The 22,357-nt window shown below is 33.6% G+C and overlaps 1 protein-coding gene across 1 annotated transcript in view; it reads left to right on the top strand.

Moving 5' to 3' along the window:
* The window catches only part of LOC106463782 (centromere protein M-like), a 74,641-nt gene that overhangs the window by 42,057 nt on the left and 10,227 nt on the right, over positions 1-22,357 (top strand). Inside the window, exons 4-5 of the mRNA XM_013923851.2 lie at positions 7,712-7,791; positions 14,427-14,518. Coding sequence (XP_013779305.1) covers positions 7,712-7,791; positions 14,427-14,518 — 172 coding nt within the window. The remainder of the gene's footprint in view (positions 1-7,711; positions 7,792-14,426; positions 14,519-22,357) is intronic.

The raw sequence follows: 22,357 nt of genomic DNA, 5'->3' as shown, positions 1-22,357 counted from the left end.
CTTTGCATGATGGATGTTTCTTCCCTTTACACCAATATTCCACATGATCAAGGACTACAAACTCTAAAGTCTGCATTAAATCTTTCTAACCAGTCAGAATCTCAAACAGTAACTGATCTTGCCAGCCTGGTTTTAACTCCGAACAACTTCGAATTAAATTAATGAGCATTACATTCAGGTTAACAGTACTGCAGTGGGTACCAAAATGGCTCCCAATTATGCCAACATTTTTATGGATCATATTGAAAACCAGCTTTTTACAACTAAGCCCTGGTAAAACCTCATACATGAAAATGTTACATGGACAACATATTTTTCATTTGGACCGCTGATCTTAAGTCACTTTAAAATTTATCTCGCATGCAAACTCCTTTCACAAAACAATCAAGTTTACCTGTGATTACTCGCCTACCCAGATTAACTTTCTTGACGTCACTGTTTTTATAAATGATGGAATTTTACACACTGACTTGTACAAAAAAACCTACACACAGACCACAATACCTTCACTATAAAAGCTGTCACCCCTCTCATTCATGAATTTAAATAGATTACTTTCCAAATTGGAATTTCTTCATTGTTTTTTTATATTTACATAGTTGACGAATTTTTCAGTTTACTTAATTTCAAATTTTTTCTCTCTCAAATTTTCTTTCTTTCTATCAAACATTTGGGTTTGATTTTATATTTGCATTATAAATTCTGAGGTTATGTTACCACTTTGGGTATCATACCTCCTACTAGCACAATCACACAAGCTTCTGGTGGGAGAAACCCATTGTTAATTTATATGCTATTATACACCATGAGATTGATTTTATATAGTTGAACTTGCCCCACTTTCTCCTGAAGAAGCCAAACCTATTTGGGCTAGACAAGGATTTTGATAGTCATTTTCCACCACCAGATTTTGTGGTGTTTTCCTATGCCCCTCCTGCAGAATTAGCTGGGCCTAATATGGTGTTTTTAGATATGATTTCTCAGCTATGTGATGTTTTGTCTATTTCCCTGATTTCTTATGATCCCAGTCCTTCTTTGTTGCATGATACCTCTTCATCTCAGTATTTGTTTTTTCCCCTTCTCCAGATATTAGGGTTCATGCTGAACATTTTGTTTCTCAGTTGGTTGAAGGTGCCAGCAAGCCTCATCCTCAATGGGCTATGGATCAGTTTGCATTAGCTTACCATCAGGCTGACAGTCTATTTCTTGACTAAGCAGTTTGAGTCGATTTTACCCATCTAGGGGGCAGTCCCTGATTTTCCTGTGCATTTATTCTATATCCAGTTTTCCCTCCTTTATTTTATACTTACTTTCCTTCTACTGTATTTCTCTACTATCCATCTTCTTTCTGAGGTGATCCACAGAGATTCTGAGGTATTTTTCGAGGGAGAGCCTATCCCTAATTTCCACCACATTGGCACATTTGTCATCTTCAGCTCTCGCTTTACACTTGTGGTTTCTCTGTTGTTGGGATCTCCTGGATAAAGATGTGGCCTTGTCCCAGGTTCATTTACCACCACCCCTTATCTCAGGGATTTATGTATGGCCCCTTTTCTTCGGCAGTATGTTTTTGGTGAAGTGCCTGAGACTTTGGAATCATCAGTGGAGTTAGTACATCAACATTCTACCCTTTCCTCTTTGGTTGGACATTTGTTGCATTAGGAGCTGAGACAGGTCCCTGTTTCCCGTCCTAGTCCTTTTCAGCCTTTACCTGTTCCTCCCTCCAGGGGTTCCTCATCTTGTCGTTTATTCGACATAAAGTAGATGTAGACAGTGAGAGAAGATCCTACACAGTTTACCAATTTGGTTACACAAAGAGAGGGTGACTGATGTAATCACAAGTGTGTGGGACCAGGAAAGGTGGAGGGACATGATCACCTACACTACAAAGGATGGTGCTTGATAATGATGAGGAAATGAACTCATAGTCAACAGTATTGGTGACTACTTGGTGGGTTCCGGTCCAGTGGGAGCTTGCTTGTCCATATTTGAGTGACCTTTTGCTATAGATCTGTGGGTTTTTCTGGTTTTATCCGAGGGACTTATCCTACAATTCCTCCCACCACCTCTTCTTTGTCTAAGATACCAACTTCCTTCCCACTGCCTTGAGATCGTACTACCAGTCAACGTTTGTCCAAGGCAGTACAAGACTTTCTATCTCAACAGGCCATTGATCCTGTCCATCATCTTTCTCCAGGCTTTTATTCCAGACTGTTTGTTGTCCCAAAGAAAACTGGAGACTGATGGCCTGTGGTAGATTTGGCCTTCTTCAATCATTTTCTGGTTCTATCCAACTTTACAATGGAGACGTTTCTCACCCTCAGGTGGGCTTTTTCTCCAGGTTTGTGGATGACCAAGGAGGACATCGTGAATGGTTACTTGCATATCCCAATATCTCATCAGTCACGATGCTATCTTCTGTTCTTTCACCGCAGGGTGGTTCATCAATCTTGCACACTGCCACTCAGGCTTGCTTAGGACCCGTATATTTTTTTGTTGGGTGTTCAAAGCATTCCCCCATAATTTGCATGCTCAAGGGTTGTGCTTCCATTATTACATGGATGACTGGCTACTGTTACTCCTTCCGAACAGGAGTCTGCCCATCACACTCATTGGCTGCTCATGTAAGCTGGTTAATCAAATTGGAGAAGTCCTTCCTTCTGCCTACCCAATATCTTGTCCATTTGGGTGTTTTTTTAAACACCCATCTCAGTCAGGCTCAACATTCTCCTGTTTGACTTTATTTGATGGAGCTTTCAGTTCTCCACGACTTTACTGCTTTCTCTATTACAGCTCATGAAGTTCTATAACATTTGGGTATGTGGTCTTCCATGGCAGCTCTTATCCCCATAAATCATGCACATATGCGGTCTCTTCAGTGGGCTCTTCATGGCTAGTGGAATTTTGCAGAGATCCTTAGAAGGCTCCTCCTTCCCTTGATGGCAATCTGCATTAGGTGGTTGGACAAGACTCGCATGTCGGATTATAGACACAATACAGGCTGAAGTGTGTGCTTATTTTAAACCAGACTGGGTTTGACCAACTAAGGAAAATATAGTTAACTGCACTGAGATACCAAAATAAAAGAAATATATTATAAAATTGCTAAATTCATAATTTTGTTGTTGTTTTTTTAATTCAAGAAGATCACAATTCGAGCTAACAACTACATGATCTGACAAAAAGTGTTAGCTCATAATGCCATCTTTCTTAATAAATAAAGCTCATGGAAAGCAAAGCCACTGGAAAACAAGAGGGTTGACAGACCACTCTGTCAGATAGACTTTGTCTAGACAGGAAAGCCGATCTGAAACAAGATTGAAAGCACCCAAAACATGACATGCAATGATAAAAATATCTAGCATGTGAGCCCAAAAATGAAGATACAAAGTATGAAACAAGAGTATCAAGAATGGGAGCCACTTTGGTGATTGAGATAAGCAACCATTGTAGAATTGTTAGAATGAATCATTACCAGATGAGTCCTAGCCAGAAGGAGAAAATGATTCAAAGCACGACATACAGCCCTACGCTCCTGGATGTTTATATGATAATACCTCTCAGCTGCAGACGAACATGCCAAAGCTTCCTGTTGATCAACCCATGCTTCCCAGCCCTGAAGGGACGCATCTGTGAATCCAGAAAAAGGAGGAGGAAATGGGACACACACAAAGCTGATGTTTCTAAAGGATTTCAACTTTAGATCTAAATAGGCTGTTTTTTGTTGTTGTTGTTGTTTATACACACTCATTGTATTCCTAGTATGAAACTCAACAGAAATGGTACTGTAGGCCCAAGGAAAATAAGTTGTGTTTCACCATATTTTAAGAATATATTAATGTAAACAAGAAAACATATTTGTGCAACAGTTCTAACACTACATTATATTTTGGCAAAATAAAAATAAACTTATATTCAAATTAATTAGTTAATATTTCCACTTATCACATTTTTCTAAGCACTTACTATAAATGTTTTGTTTACTATTTTTGGAAACTCCATTTACCAAACCATTACTAAAAGTAAGCTTTAATTATTATGTATGATTTTATTGTCCTATTTTGGGAAAAAAGAAAACAAATTACACTACTTTTGTATGGAGTGCTATTATCTTTGGCTCTACTGCTCTTCAGTCTGCTTTGGTAAATAGCTTGCCTAATTTGAACATATGGAAGTTTTTTCATCTTCCAGGTAAGACTGTATGGTATTGTGAACAAGACTATAGAGTTGATAAGACATGGAATACTGGCAATAATACTTTAATCAGGTCAGATGAAGAACTGTCAAACTCTTACACTAAAACAGGTTGCATTCATTGTTCATTGCTGGATTTCTTTCTTGCAGTATTTTTTTTTACCACTGGACAACACTAATATTAACTTTAGAGTGTCCTTCTCTGAACTATGCAATTGGAAACTTTAAACCCAAGCATACAAAGTAAAAGAGAAGTAACAAAATTACTTATCATCATAATCCATAATAAAGTAACCTTTTATATATATTTATTTATTAACACCATTTGAACCATCACTTTGTACCTTTGTGCCATATCGGTCATTATTTTTATTGCCTTTGCACCTTTCTAGCAGTATAAATTTTTGTCGGAGTATTATAAACAGGTATACTAAATTTAACATTGATTGCTATTTCTGTTAGTCTACCAAAAATCTGAATACTTTTTTTCTCATGGAGAAATTATCTCATCATTACTGTAAGTGTAAGAAAATAGCTGCACACACACATACACAGTTTGAGGAGAAGGATTTGGTCAGAACCTGAAGATTTTACTGTAAAGGAACATTCTCATGTCAGCTATTTCCTACCTTAAATTTCAATCAATCACCAATATGATGACATGAAAAATGTTGAAGAAATGTTAACATAGTCTTGTTGGAGTGCCACATCATATTCAATGTACATAAAAAAGTATCTTCTGTGTGCTATCTTTGATGCCATTGTTACATTCACTAAGAAGTGTGTGTGTGTGTGTGTTGTTTTTATTCACTGCTGTAGAGGAATAGTAAGGCAGTTGTTTTGGAGTACATGGCTCAAAGATTTCAGAAATTCTGTTGACATATTACTTCACATATTTTCATCAGTAATGTTATGAGTGACCTTAAAAAGTAATTTATGAAGAGAGAATATTAACTTAATCAGGATCAACATTACCATTAAAAAGGAAAAAAATATGTTTAATAAAATTTCTTGTGATTTCATTTGATCTTCAGCATTTTTTTTAAATGATTAGAAAACAAGTGGTTAAGATAATAAAGTTTGCAATGAAAAATTACAAATATTATAAATAAATGAATTTGAAGTACACTAAAGACTGCATCACAATATGGAAGCTGCAAGGCTGCCTATGTTAGTAAAATGTTACATATTGTTAATGAACATTCGAAACCAGCCAAGCATTATGATCTCCTTTACTAGTGGGCCAGCCACATAATTTATAAAATGTTTTGAGGACATTTATTGTTAAAAGTGGTCACTCATGCTAAATAAACTTTAAAGTGGATAAGAATTAAGGTACAGGCGGATGACATACTTACTTTTGACATTTAAAATATAATTTTCAAGGTCATAAAGGTCAATGGGTTCAAATTGGAAAATATTGGAATTTTTCCAGAATTATCATTTGTTTGTGCATAACTTAAAAAAACTAACTTCACTATATTTAGAAGACCAACAACATACATTAATGAGTGATAAACATTTAAATTTGCCTTGATATATATATATCAGAAATAAGAACAGAAAATACATTTTTCTCAAAATCACATTATCAACATTATGTTTTTACCTAATCTTTACTTCAGTTCAACTTTTGCACATAGTTTGGCCTTCTGGCACATATTCCTGAAAAATGGCCCATATCAGTATGATGAAAAGGTGAAGTAGCAAATTAAGTTAAAGTCCTACATATAAATATTGTTTGACAGTCATCTGCTCAAGTGTGCTCTTCATACCACATTTTGTGTAACATAATGTATTATCACAGGTGACTTCTATGTATGTATGTTATTTTCAAAAGATCAAGCTGGATAGCAACATATTAATCTATGATATATACAAGTTGTCTACTAATCTACAGGGCTACAACGCATCACAGCTGCGAACAGAAATGCACCTCATATCTTTTTTTTTTTAATTTGTCTTGCAGCCATGTTCGCTCAATTCCAGACAGGCGCCTGAGACAGAAGGTTCTGGTCCTCTGTGCAGAATCACCTTCTGAATGCAGTAGGTGTTCTTTCCACAGTCATTTCCAGCACATTAGTATTGTCACATCAACAGTGAATCATAAACCCATTGATAATGTTGTCTGGACTGTACACATAAATTTTTTTCATATTTCTCAAGATTTTTTTGGTTATTATAATGTCAGTTTTCTGAACACTATCAATACCAATAGTATGGTTAGCTGCATGAGACATCTAGAGTAATGCCTTGGATCTACACAAAGAAAGAAAAATGTTGTCTATTTAGTTTATTCTTTGCTTTACTTCCACTGCAAACTTGATTATTGGGTAATGTAAATTTTGATTTCATTTTCAGTATAATGTTCAGGTATTTTTTAGTTCCAACTTGATTCTTATTAATATGTTTCTTTTTTTTAAGTTTAGTTTGACTTTTATAATTTATTTTATTTTCTAAGTTCTATTATTTTAAAGATGTATAAAGATCAAATGTTATGGTGTTAAATAGAATTGGATAATTACTGGAATCTGCTAACTGATTAATTGTCTAGCTTATTAATCCATAATTCTAACATGAGACTTAGATAGTTGAAATAATTGAAAATTTTGATTAGTTGATTATTTTCATGTGGAATGACATTAATTAACAAAACTGAACAACCTTGAATTAGTTGAAAATAATTATGAGAAATCTTAATGGCAATATTTCAGTTACTTGGATAGTTGGAAGAAACTAAAAACAGTAATAATAACATAACATAATATTTTGGGACAACATGGGACCTATTGGTCCATCTCAGCTGTTCCATCCTCAAAACTATATTAAAATGATTAAAATAAAATAAAGTTAAACCCAACCCTTATTTCGATTAATCTGGTATTTTATGTGACACAAATTGATGTAATCGGTGCACATAGGTTACCAATTAATCAATTAATGGAAACTTACAAAACAGTAAACCTAATAATCATGATAAAAATCACACTAGCCTGTAGATGTTTTTTTCACATTCCTCTTAATTAATACTTAATGAATATCACAGCAGAGGTGTATAAAAATAATACTTTAAACATATCTTTTGTATACCACAATTCTCACACAAATGCTTGATTTGCTACTGAAATTTATCCTTTTAAATAATGATTTTTTTACCAAAATAACTTACCTTTTGTAATATTTTTCAAACTGTGGAGAGGTGTATTATGAAATAATAAAAGGTTTGATTCAATTTTATGGCTTCTATTCTATTAAAGTCTTTATAAAACTTTAAAGAAAAATGTTTTGGAATACATATTGACATGTTACTAACAACAGTGCTTATTATTTTAATGAAAACTATTTAAAACAATTCAAATAATGGTTAAATTAGAAATACATTTCATCCATCTTGAAACCTTTCAAAATTTACAAAGAAGTACAAATAATGGCCAATTGATCTAACTAAAATATTATTTTATATTTTTACAACTTTTTAGATGTATTACATTTATTGATAAAATTGTAAATTTTTCAGCAAAATGATATTAGAGGAATCCCTTCCATATCTGATGCCTGAATGTTTTGTTGACAAAGTTTGCTTTGTGGCAATGAACTGTAAGTAAGACTCTGCTTTAAACTCTATTATTAAATTAATTTCATCATTCTTGGTAGGAAAACTTAATTTATTTGTTATGTTCTCAAAACAGAAATCTTTTTATTAAGGTTATTTATAGAAAATATCAGTAATCTAGGTTGCTTTTATAACAGTTTGTTCTTGTTGTTGCGTGATAAGCCTTTTAAATAGTACTTGGCTTTTGGTGACAATTTGCACAACTCCCCCCCCCCCCTTACCACACACACATGGTGAAGGTTTATGATGCTAAAAACTGGGTTTTGATACCCGTAGTGGGCACAACACATCACAGATAGCCCACTGTATTGTTTTATGCTTAACTGCAAACAAATAACTTGAGGAAATTTACATAAGAGTCACAGAACAAGACTCAAAGTACATAAAACAAAAACATTTATTTATAATATATAAAAATAGCAATTACTAAAATTAATGCTCATTACTTTGTAAAAAAGAATTAAGTAATCTCAGTACTTTTGCTCATGAACACTACTTTAATCAACTTTTTATTTCTTTTCAGTTCCTTAAAACATTGTTAATTACATTCTACAAGTTTATATCATAAGTAAATTATTTATGGAATAAATGAATCTTGTTCCATTAAAGTAAGTAACATAAAGCATGGCAAGATCTGGATGAGACTGGTGCAAGATCTAATAAGAGTAGAATGTGAGTTGAGTGTAACTATTTAGTCAAATGACACATATTATCTAGTACGGTTATTTCCAGTTTAAAGTTATTCTGATAATGCTTGGATAATATTAAAGTTTTTTTTCATTACCCATTCAAGCATTATTAGTCTCAAAGTGGGTTCTTTGTCATCAAAATTTAGTTTTGGTTCTGTTTCTAAGAAATTTATAAGACTTTCTATCATGCATTTATACTGTAACTTATTTTAACTTGTGCTGTATTCTTGATGACATGTCCACTGCATGACATTTTTATATGGTTCTTGGGACTGTTCATTTTAGACTAATGGGTTCTCCCCAGACAACAGTCTCCTTGCTTTGAGCTTTGTCAGCTATCATAGCATGCTTTTTCCTGGTAATCTTCTTACAGTACTGTTAAAACAATATTTTGTATGCAGTGCATTCTCTAGCATATACATCTACTTTGAACACTAGATTAGATGACTAATTCTAAACTTTACTAGTTGCTTCATTCAATTACAGATGTAGGTCTTCAACTATTTAGGCTGCATTTGGTGTACTGTATTTAGTGTTCATTCCTTTGTGTTAGGAAGGATGTTGAGTTGCTCTAAATTTCATAACTTGTTCTGTTTTGTAAAAGGAATGATCAGAGGTGGTCTTATTAAGATTTTCAGAACTATTAACAGTTGAAACATCATATGTTTTGGTTTTGAATTCTGAGAACAAGAGATCATAGATTTAGTATTTGGAAACATCACACACATCTGTAGTTAAGTTTAGTAGAATGGTAACTCTGTGGAATAAATTGCCATCTAGGGTGATATCGGTCTATAATTGTACAGGAGTTTCAAAAAAAAGAAGACTGTTTAGGAGGCAAGAGCTGATTTTAGTGCTTATTTTATTTCATGAAAAAGGTTGTGAATCAGGACATCGTTGGTGGGACTGAAAGCCCTTTGTTGCCCACTAATTTATAAAAATTAAAATTGTTATACTCACGCATTCAACAAAAATTATAAATATTTTTTGTTAAGAGGGCCTTATTGTTAGATATACATGAATGTTAATTTTAAGTTTCATATGAGAGTTATGATTTAGATAGTTATAAAGCAAGAGTGTTAAATTTAATATTTTTAGAGGCAATGGTTTCTTGCAGGTTTATTTGCATAACTGTGTACAAGTCATACATTGTGTAATTCACTAGACAGTGATTGTTTTATTTTGGTGTCATATTACTTCTGAATTTTTCTCATTGCTTTAAGTATTGTTACATCATAATGTCTTGTAGTTTGTAGAAAGTACTAGGCCTAAGGCATGCAATATATATATAGGCAACCAAGTTAATAGAAGTAAGTTAGTGAAAGTAAAAGTGAAGTTGGGTGATCTTGAGTTTAACCATGAAGTATGTATTGTGTAAAGTGTAATAATCACAGATTGTATTGTCATAACAGAGTAGAGAAGAATAATTTGTCTTGTCAATTGGGTTCTAAAGTAATTTAACCAGCCTGTATGGACTTTTGACATAAAGAAGAATTATTTAAAGCTCTGTATACACCTGTGGTAACCCATGGGATAACATAAGTGAATTTATCACTGATTGTGTTGTGATAACAGAGTAGAGGAGAATAATTTGTCTTGTGCTGTACAGTAAACATATAAGGTTTTGTTTCTCTGTTTTGAATATTCACCGAAAGCTATAGAAGGACTTCTGCACTAGCCTTCACTGATTTTGAATGGATAGAGTGGAATAAAGCCATTTAGTCAATAGCACCCACCATTAACTCTTGAGCTACCCTAATTGGATAATAGGGTTTGACTGTCACTGTTTTAATGCACCCAAGCAGAAGACAATTTTGTGGCAATGGTATGCATGTCATGGTCCCATGGATTCACAGTGAAGCAAACTAACCACTGGGAAATCCCATCTAATACAGAAGTTGAGAACATTATATTAAAACAATTTTAAAGCCTCACTACATTGTTGCAATCCCTGTTGCCACATGTGGTCATGTTGTATCTGATGGCCATACATCTTGATAATAGTTTTGCAACTTAGTGTCCTTTGTAGAAGCTCCACCTTTAGACTATCATGTCCAAAGCACACCTCATAATTGCAACTTGTTTTCATAATCCATGTAGGATACAAGAATAATGGTTTCACAGCACCTATTTAACACTCTTGCTACGGGCTTGGTTGAATCTACCAAGTTTGTGACCTCAAATTGACCTTTATAGTTTCCATACTATACCTTTTAATATGTTTTATGTACTTTCATGAAATTTTGCAAGCTTTCAGTAAGCATTAAGAGAGCGAAAAATCAAATTTTTAATGAAGTATTTTCACTAAAAATGTCTCCATGAATATATACAGATTAATAGTGTTGACTGCTTCAAGTGCAAAGTGATTTTCATGTTGAGATCAAAAATATTTTTCTTCATCTGAAAATTGTGAGATTTCATTTGCATAAGCTCTAAAACCTCCTAAATAAATTCCAAAGGGTTTTAATTTTTAATAAAACTTTATATTTTATCTATTATTTTCTCTTCTCTAACTCTATATGAGGTTAGTCAATTTGACCAATCTTGTAACCACTATAAAAAAAAAATATGAAATAAATCTAAATTACCCTTGTGTTTCTTTCTAGAATGACTTCAAATTGTAACATGATACTGCATTTGTTTATCCTAAATAGCTTAAAACTTGTAACAATATACATCTGTTTCTACTTAAATTTTATTGTTTTATTGCCATTTGAACTGTGTCTAACTAATAATTCCACCACACAAGTTGTAAGTCACTTGACAAATGTGTAGCTCACGTTACTTTATTAAATTATGTGAGGCATGGGCTACTTGAAAGTGTACCTTGTGAAATTTTTTATTATTATTATCTTTCTTTATTTTAACATCTAACTGTATCTAAGTTAAAAATTTATAATTTTTACATTGTAGACTTTTATAACAACAAATAAAGAATAAACAGGAAAAACAAAATAAAAAGTACTTACCTAGGTCTATTTCTTTTTTGCTATCAACTGTTGATGAAACTTAACCCTACTTTTTTATACTAATTGTACTAGTTTACTAAATAATGTTTTATTTAATAAATAATGCACCTTAAAACACAGAATAATAACATGTAAAAAGTGGAGAATGTCCTGTAACCATCATAATTTTTCTGGCTTCTAACTATGTGATAAGGGCCATTAAAAATTCAGCTAAGCATGTTGTTGTGTTTCCCGGGAATACAGTTTAAACAGAAAACAACATAATATGAAATGTAATTTGAAAGAATGAAACCTTGGCTTTCTATTTTTTTATAAATAATACAGTATTATACATCAGAGAGAACTATTGGCAGTTTGTGAAAGAGAGAATGAGACAAGTTGACATGGCGAGTGGGGTATAATTTTCTATTTTATGGCTCTGTAACCAATTAAGATTAAAAGGTATAAAAATTATACTTTGCCTGAGTAATAACAATATTATAATGAATAATTTATGTTAAATTTTGTACTTCTTACGGTAAATAAATTAGAGAAGAGGGAATACCTAGAGAGCAAATGTCACAATTCTTATACTAGGGGAAATTGAGGATTTTTTTAAATATTGCTTTATAAAATTAAAAACTTGAATCTTATATGATATTACAAGTTGAATTATTAGCTATATTTTGATATCAAGTGTATTTGTATACCATGATAATAAAATAGTTTAATTTTGAATGTAACTCAGTAAAACCTCATGACATGTGCAGAAAAGGATGCCCATATGAAGAGTTACACAGTGTAATCATGTAGAAATCCATAGATGCTGTGTCAGGCAACTTGACCAGTATGTCTTTGTAAGGAATAATATGACTACTCATTTCATTCTCCAGCTGCTTGAAGTGTGGAATGGTGGTTAAACAAAAGGTATGACTGGAAGCCTTATGTTGGTGAACCCATACTCTGTGGTTCATTTCCAGATGGAAATTCTTCTTGATTAAGCTTGTGGAACCTTGCCTATTATATAACATCACAATTTATGTAACCACAGCTAGGGTACATCGTGTTACAGGTTTCTTTCTGAATGGTTCTAATGTATTAAATTGATTCATATTCCTTTGTCTTCCAATGCCAGTATATGACAACAATCACAAAATTTAAAAATTCACTATGTTGTCTTGGTAATATACCTAATGCACTTCTGTATTTGAAATGTATTTAGACAGATATGGTCATTGGTCAATAGACAAATATTATAAGATATAATACACATTTTTACTTCAGTAAAAACTTAATGCTTCAATAGATAAATATATAGATAAATATTTCAGATTTGATGTTTAAGACTTATAATTGGTTATTTAATATCGTAACAAAAATTGAATACAGGAATTTTTAAAATTCCTAAAAACCTTTTATTGTCACAAGTTTTTGGCTAGCACTGCCATGACCATCATCAGGTTTAGCATTATTATTATTATTTATAATTCAAGATAAAAAATGTTACATAAAAACCAGTTAAGTGACAAGAGGAATATTAAGAAATGATACCTGCAGTCAAATGTGATTTAGTTGAGTATGTAGTCTGTGTATTACACAAGCATTGTAGGAGATCCTAGAACATTTTAACAACACTTTTAAAACCAGTGTTTTCAGAATAAATATTTTAATTGATATTAACATAATTAACATTGTATTGTTTCTAAATAAGTGTACATAACATTTAAAAATGAGAACTCTGAAGAATTCAGTAAGCAGGGCTGCATGTAAGTTGCACCGTAATGACTAAGGTTTGCAAAGAACAGTCAATAAGTAAGTACGGTACTAATATATTATATTGAACCAAAGTGTTTGAATATTGTGACATCCACAGTCACTCTTATTTCCAGTTTATGGACCATTTCATTATCTTCATTACTTCCTTATAATGTCTGTTGTTAATTTTGGTCTTGTGTAACAGGACCCATGATTCAACACATTTAGTTTTTTCATAACCATGTGTAATTTGTTGTTTTAATGTGCATCCTATTTCCTCTGCATGATTCTTTATTAGTGATTTTTATTTTTGAGGTATCAGTACAAATTTAGGTTGAAATGTTACATACTACCCATATTTGTTGAGGGTTCACCAGATTTTTCTCTTCGTGTATATAGTAAAGGTATGTGGTTCTTGGAGGATTGTTCTGTGTTAAGGTTTTAACTTGTTTGTTATTAGGTTTTATTGCATATTTGATGAGGTGTTTAGGATTGCCATTAACTTAAAAGGTTTTTTTAAGACATTATATACATTTTTGTCGTGTTTGCTGATCTTTGAAGGTTTGTTGGTTCATATATACTGGAGCTAATTATGAGTCTGTTTAAATCTAGAAACAGATGTTAACCTGTTCAGTCAATTGAATTGACAGGTACTTAAAATGTTTAAGAATTATTTTTTTATTTGCAAAAGTACCATTTATATAATGAATAATAAACTTCAATTGTTTTTTTTTGTCTGAGGACTTTGCTGTTGTAATTTTTGTATTTTTAAATAGTTATGTTTGAAACAGATGATTTTTTTATATATGAAAAGGAAATACTTGCTTATATTTCATTACACAAGTATTGGATGAAGTGTGATAATACTGTATTAGAATAACTGAAATATTACCCTTAAAATAAAGTAGTTCCATAAAACAAAAAAACACAAATTACCACTTAACAATGCAGTAATAAGATTTTTTACCCATAAGATTAAAAAGTATTGTGTTCTTCTGAATAGTCTCTTAACTACAAAATAACCAAAATCCATAAACAATTTTAACAGCAGAAATTGCTTTGGTCTGAAAAACATTTTAACAAGTATGCATGTGTATACACTTTTTTTCCTGTATACTAGAATAACAAAACCATCTTTCAATACTTACTGTGCAATTAAACCAAAGTATTTACAGTGATATTATGTTTTGTAATTAATATATATTTATTCTTGTGCTAATATTTCAGCATCTATGGTGAACTCGTATAGTTTTGGTATAGACAGAGTGATTGACTGTGGAGATCTTTATGGATGTCCAGTTTTGTATGGTGACCTGCAGGTATGAACAAGAACTATTTATAGAAATTAATTACTGGAATCTTCATTTGACTGACTATTTTTTGTATTTATTTACTTGTTTTTTATTAAACATATTTTGGAATTGAGTAATAATGTAAGGTTTCTCTGTTGAACTGTTCTTTATAAAACAGTTATGTTATATCAGATCATCCCATAATATTAACCAGTATGCTGAAAGTTGTTATGCCTGCACTTGTTATGCTAATTTTAATTATAATCATGGGAATTTACAAAGTTAGAGGATTTTTTAAAATATTTTTCAGATTTTGTAAAATAATTCTGAAGGGTATAACTTGTGAAGCACTTGGTATATGACAATGATTTTAAGGACTAACTACAGCTATTTAAAAAATGTATTATATGTATTGAAATAAACTATCAAAATATCAGTATCCAGGTTGTTTTTTTCACTAGTTCACCATGTGAATGAATGTACAAAAATATTTCTTATGGACGTGCATGTGAGAACGAACAAAGGTTACCGTTAGTCTATCGTTGTAATATGGATTTGTATACATAATTGGTGTGAAACTAATTTATGATATAATTTCACAAATACAATGAAAAGAATATCTCTTAATCTTTTCTTTTCATATTATGAAATATAAATTTTTAAGAAGTGTAGAAAATAAAGTCATGAAATACCTAATATTAAAAGGTATTTCATGACTTTATTATTCATGACTGAAGTATTGCATTTTATTGACTTTCTTTTGTGATAACGTTAGTGGTTTTGAATGATAACATGTATTTTTTAACTTAATACAGTAAAGCTTTTACAGCTTTATAACCCTTTCCAGACTAGTCACGGGTGAAAGGCCATGTCATCTTGTTTGTTGACTCGCATTCAAAATTTTATTGAACTACTAGTTCATGAACTTATGTCAATAAGTTTGGTATCTAACTGTAAATTATAATTCAGATATTAGTACTATATATTACTCAATTTCTTAATTTAAAAGCAAATATTAAAAAAACAGATAAACATTGATTTTTTGTGTCACGTGGTATGTTGAATACAGCACTGGTTAAAAATAATGTTTGTGAAGTCAAAATACTAAGTCTGTAGTTTCAAACGAATTAGAAATTCAAATTACAGATATTGACAAGCTAGAATACAAACTAAGAGCGTTTTATCTTTTTTGTTAAGATATTGCTCATGTAATAAATCAAACACAGTGGTACCACACCCACCTCTTTCAATTTTTGGAAACACTCCCTTATATACACTTACATCTGTATATGACTTGAATAGCCAACTGGAAGCTCAGTATTTCCCCCTAGAGGCTTTCTCAACCATTTTAATGGACTTGGTGCCAATTCTTTCTTTTCAACCAATATTTCAATGAGGTAGGGTGTGTATTTGGTCTGCTTGAAATTTCACATTTTTTTAAACTCAAATACATCTTAGTTACTAAGCTTGATAAATTATAGTGGAATTCTATGGTATTAATGTAGTAATTTATGATTTTTTAGTCCTTCAAATGTAAATATAAAACCTAAAAAAATATTTTGTTTCATATCTTCCACGTGCAAAATTTTTAAAGGCTTACGTAAAGCAGCAACTGAGTACAAAGGTCATAACTATAAGAGATAATTGTTTGCTTTATTTCTTTATCTACTGTTCTGTGTTTAGGAAAAATATGTTTAAGAACTTATTTCAAAGTAGCAATAATCTATATACATATATAATGTATAATAATTGAAATGTGACTGTATTTTATAAAATACTAGTCTACTAAAACACAGCCAAGACAAGTTACTTTGCACAGATCAAAGGTCAGTTTTATGTTATTTGATATGGCAACATGAGTGCACATGAGCCGCATCATTGTAACTTCTGTATTGTTAGCCAGGCATGGCTGAAAGTCAATATAATAAAAATATAATGTTATGAGATTTAAGCTATTTTATCTAAACATTTATGTTTTCGTGTTATAATTTGTGTTCATTCTAGAATGAAAGAGGCATAATTTATATTTATTTCTTTTTTTTTTTATGGTGGTTTTTTTTGTTTAATGTACCGAACCCATACAGAGATTAATTATTGAAAATAACAGATAAAATATGAAGTGTTTTCTTAAGAAACGTTTGATAACTATCTCAACATTATAAAGATTTCGCATGTGAAGTTTCAAAATTTTTCTGATGCATAAAAGTATTTTTAATCTTAAAATGAATATTATTTTGCATGATAGATAGGCAATATGTGAAAATAAAAAATAAACATGAGAAAAACATTGCTTTATAAGACTTAATAAGAAAAATTGATATCTTGCATATGAAAGCGTTGTAATGTTTACTAATAATCTGCCAAATTTTGTTAACATTCGCATACTAATTTAAAAGTTATAGCATGAAAACTATAACAAGCACAAAATGGTTACGAGGTTGGTCCCAGGGACCAAGCCCGTGCTGAAAGAGTTAAAGGGATTGGTGCAGTGTTGAAGAAAATGTTATTTTGATATGCTTCCTTGCAATCTTATACATCAGTTTGGGGTCAGTGATAATTGTAGCAATTATGTATTAGTGAGATATTTATGTGCTAGAGAATAATGCATTCAAAGTATTTTAAATTGTTTAGCCCTTTTAACCCTTTGTGTATGAATAGAGGTGAAAGTGCACATTTCATGTCCTTTTACAGTGTTACATTCAAAATTGAATTAACAACTTTATCATCAATGCATGTGCATAAGTTTGGTATCAAAATGTAGTTTATAACTCAAATTTTAATATTTTGTAATTTTTGATTTCTTAGTTTCAAATGGAAATATTTAAATAAACTTATAATCTTCAATTCTCTGTATCTCATGATACTTATCAACTCCAAATTGCCCTTTTAGTTTTTCTTTCAACCCCTATGTGATTGTCTAAGTCTTCCATGAAACACGCACTTATACTATTGATATTCCCAAGGTAAAATTTAAATTTCTGGCCTCTTAAGCTATTTGCTTTACTAAGAAATATTAAATAAAATGAAACTCGCATGCCATGCCCCTCCTATCATGTCCTGTCTTTCAAAAATTGTCAGTAATTCTGGCATTTGCTGTTGGATTATTATGGCTAATAAAAAGAAAATATTTTAATTTACTGAATTTCAACCAAGCTGGAATCATTCAGCCAACAAAACTCTCAAAGATTTGGCCTCAGTTTTTCTGTACCCATTGTCTAAGTTCAGCTTGATCAGCTAATGAGTTTTTTTGACCCAGTTATAACTTAGTTAAAAAGCCAGTTAAATTATAGAAGTTTGAGGACATTCTGTTTCTTGTGTTCATCAATATTTTGTATTCTAAATTGCATACTTGAACTTAAAAAGAATAATGTTATGTACTACCAATATCTCTACCAAAAAGTAGGACTAATTGAATGGGAACATTGATGGATCAAGTGCCTACAAATGTGAACTGGACCCTCATTGTGTTAATTGTGGTGGTTCCCACCCCTCTTACTATCTTCTTGCTTTAAATGGGTGGAGGAGAAAGAGGTACGGCATTTAAAAACTGTTAGCAATGTTTCTTACGCTGAGGCTCGGAAGTTATTGTCTCTTACTCCATCTCAGACGTATGCCGTTGCACTATGCTCCCTGCTACAGTGAGAGTGCAGATGGACCTTTCTGAGCCTCCTTCAGAGTCTTTATCACACCATTTGAAGAGTCTTATGCCCTCTGTGGATAAAAGAGATGATAAAGTCAATGTATACTTCTATCTCTGTCCTCACCATTGCTTCCGGTGACTGCTCAGATCCATCTCCTTTGGCCCGGGCTTCCAGTGTCAGCTTGGGTCCATCTTCTTTGGCCCAGTGCTGCAGAATGATTATTCATTCACACCCTCAATCACTGGAATCTACTTCTACTGACAGAGATCTACCCAATCGACCCAGGGCAGGATCCATGGAGGTTGACAGACCTTCTTCTAGTAAAGAAAAATGCCCTAGTCGTAAACAGAAGGGTTCTCCACCTAAATAAAAATGGCAGCTTTGATACAATGGAACTTTCAAGGTTTTCATTCTAATCTAAATTACATTAACGCCTTGATCGATTCCTATCATCCTGTGTGTCTACTTACAGGAAACTTTCCTGAAACCTGCCGATACTGTCACCTTTTAGCAGTTTTCTTTATACTGGAATGATAGGTTGAGTGCATGGAGGAGTGACACTGCTGGTTGACCAGCACATGCTCACCTTCTCTGTGCCACTCAATACACCCTTGGATGCTATAGCCAGTTGTGTTTCCTTGGGTCGTACCATCACTGTTTGTTCCCTCTATCTGTTTCCCGGAGAGAAATCAGATCTTGATGCTCTTATTAAACAGTTGCTATCCTCCTTTTTCATCTTAGGAGAATTTAATGGACACAATCCCCTCTGAGGTGGTGCTGATATGGATGGGAGGGGTCATACATAGGAAACACAAATAGGGATCACAACCTGTTTCTCTTTAATACTGGTTCTTTTACATATTTTCATGCACCTAGTTAGTCTTTTACTGCTATTGATTTGTCTATCTGTTCCCTTTCACTTTTCTCTTGTTTTTTGGAGGGTTAACAGTGACCCACGGGGCAGTGATCATTTTCCCATAGATTAGCCGTTGTCGATGTCACCCAACCCAAGTGCCATGATGGAAGTTGAACCAGTCCAACTGGCTCTCTTTCATCTCTGTCTCAAAACTCGATCCTTTTATCATTAGTCTACCATCTATTAATGACTGTGTGGAGGCAGTAACTGACTGTATCATTCAAACAGCTATTCGTTCTATTTTCAAAACTTCAATACATTTCCCACAGTAACCTCGTCCATGGTGGTCTCCAGCCTGCCAACAGGTGCAGAAGGCTCAGAAATGGGCCTGAGATACCTGCAAAAGGTATCCCACTCTTTCCAACCACATTGCTTTCCAGTGAGCCCATGCTCGACAGGTCAGAAATCAAAGTCAAAGGGAATTTTGGATTAAGTTCACAACTAGCATCTCTTCTACCACCAGTTACAGAGTCATATGGGAGAAGATTCAGAAGGTCAATGGGAGGTATGCTTCCCATCCCCTTTCCATCTTGCTCTCCAGTGGCCAGGAAGTTGCTGATGTACAGAGCATCATCAATACTCTTGGCAAGAGTCTTTCTCATCTTTCCAGCACTTCTGTTTATTCTCCCACCTTCTTGGCCATTAAGTCTCAAGCAGAGAGATCACCCCTTTATACTGGTGGAACTCAGACTTGCTCTTTATCAGTCTGGCAGTATACTGGTTGGGCCTGATAATGTTCACTATGAGATGCTGTGCTGTGCCATATCATTCCTGCCTCTTGCTCATCTTTCAGTTGTCTTTAACTGGATCTGGAAGGAGAATGTTTTTCCTGATGCTTGGTGCAAGGCTAATGTCCTACCTTTTTCTAAGGCCTAGGAAGGATCCCAAGATTCCTTCTAATTACCATCCAATTGCTTTGACTAGCTGTCTCTATTATAAGGTCTTAGAGAGGATGGTTAATTCTTGTCTGGTTTTGTTACTTGAATCAAACAACCTCCTCTCGCCCACCCAATGTGGGTTCTGTTGACAGTGCTCCATTGTGGATCACATGAATTGACTTGAAACTTTGATTAGGGAAGCCTTCCTCAAGAGAAAACAACTTGTTTCTGTCTTTTTTGATTTTGAGAAGGCTTATGACACTACCTGGATGTACATCATTTTGCAAGACCTCAATTCACATGAGTTGTATGGCCATTTGCCCATTTTTATTCTTAATTTTTTTTAGACAGGTGATTCTAAGTTCGTGTGGGTTTCAAGCCTTTCTTGTTCTTTCACACAGGAACTTGGAGTCCATCAGGGCTATGTCTTGAGTGTCACACTTTTCAGTATAAAGATCAGTCTATTACTCGACAACTTCCTCCTACTGTTGCAAATGGCCTCTATGTAGATGACTTCCACATTTCTTCTCGGTCATTGAATATGAGGTTTATTGAGTGGCAGCTTCAAACTGCCCTCAATAGCTTGTTGAAGTGAACCACAGCAAACGGTTTTACCTTTTCTTTCTCCAAAACCGTTTGTATGTACTTTTGCCACCAACAGGGTTTACACTCTGATCTTGAGCTCTGTTATTCTTCCCATGGTCCCTGAAGCAAAGTTCATGGGGCTTATCTTTGACCATAAGCTTACTTTCATTTCTCACATGAAGCAGCTATGTGTCAAGTGTCCAAGGGCACTGAACATCCTCCGTGTCCTCTCTTCCACCTCTTGGGGAGAGGATCGATGTTCTATGTTCAAGATCAATCATGCCCTCATTTGATTCAAACTGGGCTATGGTTCTGCTAGGGCCTCTGCCTCGAAGATATTGGACCCCATTCATCATCTGGGGCTTCAGCTATGCATGGGGACTTTCCACACTTCTCCTGTCCAGAGTTTGTACACAGAGTCCCATAAACATTCTCTTCACCGCTGCCATTTGCAACTTTCTCTGTAGTATGCCACCAAGCTTCAATCCTTACCAATCCTGGGGTCTTCCTTCCTTAGTGGTCTATGCTCTTTCAGAACAGACGGTTTGCTATTCTTCCTTTTGGCCCTTGCATCCAGGCACAGCTGGCTGAATTGAGTCATTCATTGGATGACGTTGCTGTCTCTAATGATCAGCCCATTCCACCATGGCTTATTACAATCCCCACCTGTGACCTTTTTTTGAGTCATCTGAGGAAGGCAGATTCTCCTGATTGGAAGTACTGTTTTCTCTTTGCTGAACATCTTTTGAACCATTCTTCTACTCCAGTTTATACGGATGGTTTGAAATCAGGTGACTCTTTGGGCTCTGCCATTATTTGTTGTGGCTCGATTGGTTGCTCACAGGATCTCCTCTACAGTTTTTGTGTTCACTGCTGAGTTTTATGCCATTTCTCTTGCCTTGGATCATGTAGAAGCTAAGCAGTACACTGATTGTACTATTTACACCAACTCTCTTAGCTCTTTACTGGCCCTGGAATCACTTCACATTAGTACTCACCCTGTTCTTGTTGATATTCAACAATGACTGGCCCATTTATCTCTATCTTCCATTACTATTTAGTTTTTCTGGATACCTAGCCATGTTGGTATTCACAGGAACAAATTCTCTGACACCACAGCTAAGTCCGTCTGCTCTATTGCTGTCCCATATTTGGACTATGGTCCTGTATTCGAGGCACGTGTCAGTCGACTTGGAGTGAGCAAATTCGTAACGAGCTTTTCAGATTAAACCTTCAGTTGCTCTTTCGCAATCTTGTTTCCATAATGATCATAAGGAGGAAGTCTTCCTGGCTAGGCTACACACTGGTCACAGCTTTTTAACTCATCGTTTTATTTTATCTGGGACTGATCCATCAATGTATGGCCTTTGTGACACTCAAGTCAAAATAGCCCTTGTTTTACTGTTGTGAGTAACAGTACCATTGTAGACATGTATTTACTACAGGTTTACCCCTGACGTTGGACACTGTCATTGGCAATGGTGACACTGTCTAATTTGATTGTTTTTTTAATTTTTATGAGCCATTGGCCATTTTAATTCTATTTGAATCTTTTATCTGAATTTTGGACATTGTTTAGTTTTAACTTGATTTATTCTTACATTTTATAAAAATTTTACTCTTAAGATTTTTATCAGTTGTTTGGCGCAGATAGCCTAGTTGCTTTGCGCCAATAAACACCAACCAACCATGTGTGATTTAATTCAGTAGTTTGTGTATTGTAACTTGCACTATGCTCTTGCTGGGTGACTTATTGCTTTGTTACACTAGCTTAGTAATCTTGTATATATATATATATATATATATATATATATAATATATAATGTGTGTGTGTCGTAGTGTTCGT

The sequence above is a fragment of the Limulus polyphemus genome, unplaced genomic scaffold (assembly GCF_000517525.1).
Source record: "Limulus polyphemus unplaced genomic scaffold, Limulus_polyphemus-2.1.2 Scaffold1480, whole genome shotgun sequence".
Classification (NCBI taxonomy): domain Eukaryota; kingdom Metazoa; phylum Arthropoda; class Merostomata; order Xiphosura; family Limulidae; genus Limulus; species Limulus polyphemus.
Note: the sequence above shows the minus strand (reverse complement) of the source record. Positions and strands in the feature narration are given on the sequence as shown.